The sequence below is a fragment of the Stylophora pistillata genome, chromosome 14, assembly GCF_964205215.1.
Source record: "Stylophora pistillata chromosome 14, jaStyPist1.2, whole genome shotgun sequence".
In the NCBI taxonomy this organism is placed as follows: domain Eukaryota; kingdom Metazoa; phylum Cnidaria; class Anthozoa; order Scleractinia; family Pocilloporidae; genus Stylophora; species Stylophora pistillata.
Window position 1 is genome coordinate 10,830,421 of NC_142532.1, and position 6,958 is coordinate 10,837,378.

Here is a 6,958-nt window from a genome sequence, read left to right on the forward strand (position 1 = left end):
TCGGTGAGTAAGCCTTTACGTCACACCACAAACAAGCTCGACGATTGGCCACAACATCGAAATATTTCATGTAATCCTAAGCAGTTTAATGGTCAGCTAGAGCGGCTGACGTTTTGCAAAGCTATTCGATGTAACGCGACAGCATTTGTATGTACGCTGTACCATTCTACATTACGTTAAGCTATTTCATGCAACGCTACACCATTTGTATGTACGCTGTACCATTCGACATTACGCTGAGCCATTTCACGCGAAGCTACACTGTGTGTACCCTGTGCCATTCGACATTACGCTGGGCCATTTCACGCAACGCTACACCGTTTGTTTGTACGCTGTGCTACTCTTTATTACCCTGAGTCATTTCACGCAACGCTACACCATTTGAGAGTACGCTGTGCCCTTCGACATTACGCTGAGCCATTTCACGCAAAGCCACACTGTGCGTACCCTGTACCACTCGACATTACGCTGGGCCATTTCACGCATAGCTACACTGTTTGTATGTACGCTGTAACATTCGACATTACGCTGAGCCATTTGAACGCTACACCGTTTGTGCGTACGCTGGGCTACTCGACATTAAGCTGAGCCATTTCGCGCAACGCTACACCATTTGTGTGTACGCTGTACCATTCCACATTACGCTGAGCCTTTTCAATCAAAGCTACACTGTTTGTATGTACGCTGTACCATTTGACATTACGCTGAGTCATTTGACGCAACGCTGCACCGTTTGTGTACTGTATTGCAAATGAGTAAGTAAGTAAAGTCTTTATTTAGCGAGGGTAGCACGAAATAGCATCTAATAAATTAGTGGCCCTTATTACAAGAACAAAGTAATTAAAAATCAAGGCTTACAATAAAATTATTAATAATCTATAAAACTATGAAACATTTATAAGCATGCGGCACAATATTTATAAGGAAAAATGATTTAGGAATTGCTGATTTTTAAAAATCCTAGGCTATTCGCAATTTAGTTAGTCCATTTCACAAATTCATGTTCCAACTCGACGTGGGCAAGTAGACTGTTTATCATTTGGCTAAACTATTTATGTTTAGGGTGTTCTGTTTCACGAAGGAAACCTAGATTGTCTATAATTTGGCCATGCCATTCCTTTATTAGCTATGCTATTCTGCAGCTGATCCTAAAACCATCTTTGTATGTACTGATCTATTTGACATCCTTGTATTTTTGGTCGTGATGACCGCCCATACTTATCACAGGCCCTAGAAGAGGTCCAGAAACGCGCACTTGCCATTGTTTTTCCGAACCTTGCATATGCAGATGCGCTAACTGCGTCTCGGATCGCCACGCTTGCGGATAGGTGCGAAGAAGCTTGTAAGAAGCTTATACGAACCTGACACCGTCAAACCTTGTTTTCTATATTGTCAAAAGCCGCTTCGCTCAACCAAATAACAAGTACAATCTCAGGTCTTCTACTAGTTATGTGAAAAGCACAAAAACTGACCGTTTTGGAAAGTTTGTAACGAACAAGTTTGCTACTTATTTAAAGCAGAGTATAAAAAATCCATTATTTATTATTGTTTTTTGTAAGCTTACTTCCATGTATACAATTTGCTGACTATACCTGTAATTCAGATTTTCTGCAAGGGATATAAATAAACAAACATTGATTGATTGATTGATTGATTGATTGATTGGCTCATCTAGCTCAAATTTCACCGCAACTGCCAAAAAATAGATAACCAGAATTTAATTTCAAGCTACAGCATATAAGAATTATAAAAGTGTAGCCTATGAGAACAAGTGTATATATTGCAAAGAGCCAGACTCTGTTCTCCACACCTTCCTTAAATACCGTTTTAATGTACTTTCTCTCCATAGCAATACGAAAAGTTATTCAGAATAACCACAAACACCTCTAGTTAGATTGAGCGCGCTTTTATTACCGTTTACTATTAGCAAAATATATTGTACATCCAAAAATGTTTCCAAAGAATATGATATTGACGAGTTGTTTTTATATTTGGACAAAAATCAAGCATTAAAAATCGTCTAAGGAAAAAACGTAATATGAATCAAAATGCTTCTGCATCAGGCTAATGCATCATTAATTTCCACAATTATTTTATATTTTCATACTATATCTTTCTGTGCTTAACGTTAACAATTAATTAACTTAACTCACCTATCTTTGTATTGTAGTGTAAGATAACGCGTATTGTTTCCTTTTGTACCTGTTATGTATTTTGTTTCCTTTGTAACTTAAATCATTTTTGTAAGTGAACAATTTTTTTCCGATGGAATAAATAAATAAGCTATACAAAAAAAGGGGAAAAGAGAGGGATATTAATCTATTATTTTCTTTCGATAATATATATCACACACAGACGATGAGTTCAAACTAAAAATAAATCAACTGAAAGAGTCTTAAATTCATGAAAGACATCCAGAGCGTATCTCAGCTCTGTCCTTGTCCTAGTTTACAGCATTGTAGGATGGTCCCGTGTTTTTCCTGGCTGTTAAAGCTTCAGCTCTCCACTGTGCTCCTACATCAAAATTTGGAAATAAGAAATACTGGCAATGTCGCTACCACAATAAAACAGAATATTAAATGTCATACAGTGAGTAGTTTACTACTCAATATCCATTCTGTCTAAATTTCCTGCGCCAGTACCAACGCCCAACAATAAAGCTTCTCAAATCTCCCAAATGACTATCTCATTGCTCGCTTATAGGGCTACTTTCATCCAGACAATCCTGGAAATCGGAGTATCGTTGACATGTAGTAGCCTAACCGGCATTCTGCTTTCAATTTTTGACATTGTCAACGTCCTCCATGGTCTCCACCTGATGATAATACATGTACACCTTTTCATCCTTTGAGAGAAGGCAATTTGACTCAAGCCCTGCAATTTTTTCAGATCCTGTGCTAAATCAATGTAAAATGTCATCGATAGTTTGATGGAAATTTTTAAAATGGTTTTCATCATTTACTCCTCTTACAAGCAAAAAGCTTCGGGAAAAGCCATATGGAGTTATGGTTTGATATCTGAATACTTTTGTTCCAACCACGTGCATTCCGTTTCACAGCAACGAAAAACATCTTTGAAGCATTTTTCGGTCGTCGAATGGTAATTAGTTTTCTCTTTTTTAAATAAGATGACGCGGTGTAAATTTATTGTAAAAACGTCAATAGTTTGTATTTTTCCGGTTTACTGACCGCTAACCGTGTCACGATGCCTTTGGCTAGTGTCCGTGATGTCTTTTCTACACTCGCCTTGTTAGTTGGACTGTGGGTTTTATTTCTAATAGCAGCCCATCTCATTTTGGATATTGAACAAGGAAACAAACACATCAAGACCTTGAGTTTGACGTACTTTGGTAATGCGTCAGACGACTCCACCGAAGAGAAGCTTTATTTCGATGATGGACAAGGTAAGAATGGGTTAGAAACCAAGGCGAGACAATTTGTTTGTTTTTCACTGAAGGTAAGCTCTGAAAATAGGGAATTTCTGGCGTTTGAGTGCCAACGAATAAGCCGGAAATTAAATATTTCTGCGGCACGAGAGCAACAGGACAAGGGCCTGGGCCCTTGAGTATAGATGCATTATGGGTATAGTGATACGAGTATTAAAGCTTGTGATTGCACGTGGGCAATCATTCTAGGCCGACACCTTCTCAGCTATTGTTAAGTTTATTTATTTATTTATTTTTTGTAAGTATGCATATAGCCTAGTAGGAAGGTTACGTGAGCTTGTGCCTGGTTCCTACCCAGATTTCCTGTCTCTTTTTCCCTACGGGGTTTTTTACAGCAGGTTTTTTCTGGCCACCGTTCTAACCGCGATGTTTGTTAGTGGTTGCTAAGCTCTCGGTATGTCTTTTTGTCGTGTGCTTTGATAACGATTACTGAAAATGCAATGGTTTTGAGTATTTGTTTCTTCATTATTGTACGCTGGTGATCGGCGGAAACATGCAAAATAAACCTAATGGTTCAATATATTAGTGTCTGTTGAGTAGTGTAGCTGAAATCTACTGTATCTCTGTGTACAGAATCAGAAAAACTAGCGACCACTAACAGAAATTTCCTGCAGCAACAGCCGGCAAAACAGTAAATTACAAGTCCCATTGCGTTTTGGCTGAACTGATATCGGACCGAATGCGATGCATGACACACTGATGCCTTGTCAAAATGTCGCTCTGAGGTTACAGTCGGACTGGGAAGTTCAATTCCATCCCCTGAACAGAAAATCATGTACTTTTTATGTGTTTCTATTAATTTGTGACAGGTGTGGACGACCCAAATATCATGGAGTGTGAGATACCTCACGACAAGTCATTTCCAAACTGCAAAAACCGTGTGGAGGTCTGTATCGGTCCGTATCTGTTCGTTATATCTGACTATCATCGTCTGTCTGATTGTCTGTGCATTTTCATTTTACCCTTACATTAATCATATTCTCTACACTGTTCTGCTTAACTGTTCTACGATACTGACATGAAGAAATTGTGAGACAATCAAGACTTCTTAAATGGGTAATCATTTCCTTTATTCTCGTGACTATTACACTTGATTCAAGGGTGAAACTGTGAGGAGAAAGTAGAAGCCAGTCACTCTAAGGGGTTGAAGGGTTAATGCGTCTATCTATCAACCACTACTAGCCCTCTTTCATTGCTACATGTCTAAATTTATCATCTGTTTATCATTTATTATTATATATTTATTTATTTATCATCTATCTATAAACCACTACTAGCCCTCTTTCATTGCTACATGTATCAATTTATCATCTATTTATCATTTATTATTATTATATATTTATTTATTTATCATCTATCTATCAACCACTACTAGCCCTCTTTCATTGCTACATGTATTAATTTATCATCTATTTATCCTGTATTTATCATTTATTATTATTATTTATTTATTTATCATCTATCTATCAACCACTACTAGCCCTCTTTCATTGCTACATGTATCAATTTTCTAGTTGTTGCAAAAGAACTGGCGATTGAATTCGTGCTATAAGGAATATGATGTGGACGGAACAACCTGCTCCATTGTTATATATTTAAGCGAGGTAGGTATCGCACTAACTTACTTCCACTGAAGAGAAAAATAAACGAAACCAGTCCTACAACGGAAAGAAGTTTACAGAGTTTAAAAACATGCCTACTTTATCCGGAAATGATTACCTTGCTTAGACTCTGCCAGATTCAAATACAGACCGAAGTCCCTTGTTAAATAGTTAACCTCTTGAGTGATATACCTCACTGACACAGCGTCTCTTTTCCGGAGAGGAAAAATTGGGCTCTAAAGAGCTGTAACTGAAACTCATCTTAATACCCATATGTGTAAGTGTTCCACCCGCGATTAGAAATATTCGGGCGACTTAGTTCGTATGCAGAGTTAATCTTTGCCTTAGTCATTTCCTGTGTTAAAGGTTGTTCTAGAATGGTAAGTTTGTCTTTTTTGCGTTTCGTTTATCCTGACAGGGTTGGTACCAATAGATAATCATGATATAATTGGTTGGTAACTAGGTAGAGTCATGGTGCCCACAATTTCCCTGGAGGAAATACCTGAGGAAGAAGGAACGAAGGCGTAAGAAGGTAATTTCCTATAAAACAGTCATATATCCAAATCATTTACTTCACAACAATCGTTGTCTCCAGCCCTTTTAGCTAATCAGTTGGTGTATTTTCGTGTTTAGCTGGATGATTATTGCGCACTAAAAATATTATGAGCTTCTGATTTATAATTACGTACATGTATAATTACTCGCAAAAATAACAGTGTAAATAACTCGAAAATGACATTAAGTTGCCGCGGGAGATAACCTTACTCTGTTTTAATAGGCTGTATTCCGAGAATCTCCCGATAGATTACTCTCCATGTTAAAGGCGATACCAAGATCTCAGTCAATCAGGTCCCGAATATCAAACATGTGGCCGTATTGGAGAGATGGTGTACATTATATGCAGAAGAAACAAGGAAATGGTGACACAAGAGGAAAAAGGAAGGTCTGAACTCAATAAACATTTTCCCCTGTTTTCATTTTAGAAAAGAACATTTTTGGGCGAACCCGGCTATTGCCTTGTCTTTGCTGCAGTTAGCGCTGGGTAGTACTAAATCTAATTCATTTCGTTTAACTTTTTTCGGAAAGGCATGTTACTATGTTCAAGTATGGTACCTGTGGTAGGTAGCCAGACTTTTTAAGGCCGAGACCTGTAAGCTGTAAGGTGAAATCCCTAAGCCACTGGTTAATGCAAATGATTACAGCTTCCGGTAAAGCCTGATTTTATTCTTCACCTAGCAATTATATTGTAGGACACCCAGTTGGATTAAAAACCAAAAGATTGATCAGAATAAAGCGAAATCGAATGGTCTCGGTTGTCATTATTCTATTCTCTGTCACTGGTCCTGTTGTATATTAGAAGTAATAGAATCTGATGTTGCAGATTATGATTTTCATTGGCGAGTTGACAGAAGCTTCTGCAGACATTTCAGGTTTAACAGATAACCTGTTACAATGGAGTGACCTGCTCGCCTCGCTGTACATCCTTGGTCATGATGTCACTATTCACTCAGATCGAGTCGAATTGCTGAGGTAGTATACCGTTAGATTCATAGACTTAACCTACGAGTAGTCCGTTTTTCTTGGGGTTGGCGCCTAGAGACCTGAATCTCTACGAAAGCGGGGTTTTGTATTAAACACTTATGTGTTGTCTATGTAAGGTTAACGTGGGTTCATTTGATTAAACTGCACTTGAACTAACCCAACAGTTTCTGTAAATTCCGGAATTGACTTAAGAAGGTGCAAAATGCTTATGGCTTCAGCCGCCCAAGTAGTTATCGTGGACTCAGAGTCCTGTGAAAGAAATTAAGCAATTTTAAAAATTAAGCAATTTTTACAAATTAAGCAGTTTTTACAAATTAAGCAATTTTACAAAAAGGAGATAACGGGAAAATCGCGCTCAAGGGGGAATCGT

The 6,958-nt window shown here is 37.9% G+C and overlaps 1 protein-coding gene across 4 annotated transcripts in view; it reads left to right on the forward strand.

The window, feature by feature from the left end:
* Positions 1–2,921: 2,921 nt before the first annotated feature.
* Positions 2,922–6,958, forward strand: part of LOC111332554 (alpha-1,6-mannosylglycoprotein 6-beta-N-acetylglucosaminyltransferase A) — a 26,092-nt gene continuing 22,055 nt past the window's right edge. For 2 of the 4 annotated variants that reach the window (XM_088744381.1, XM_088744383.1), the window contains exons 1-6: positions 2,927–3,403; positions 4,255–4,331; positions 4,960–5,049; positions 5,510–5,578; positions 5,825–5,989; positions 6,428–6,576. In XM_088744381.1, coding sequence (XP_088600507.1) covers positions 3,205–3,403; positions 4,255–4,331; positions 4,960–5,049; positions 5,510–5,578; positions 5,825–5,989; positions 6,428–6,576 — 749 coding nt within the window. In that variant the 5' untranslated portion in view covers positions 2,927–3,204. Of the gene's footprint in view, positions 3,404–4,254; positions 4,332–4,959; positions 5,050–5,509; positions 5,579–5,824; positions 5,990–6,427; positions 6,577–6,958 lie in introns of all 4 variants that reach the window. The other 2 variants (XM_088744384.1, XM_088744382.1) reach the window with 2 other exon arrangements.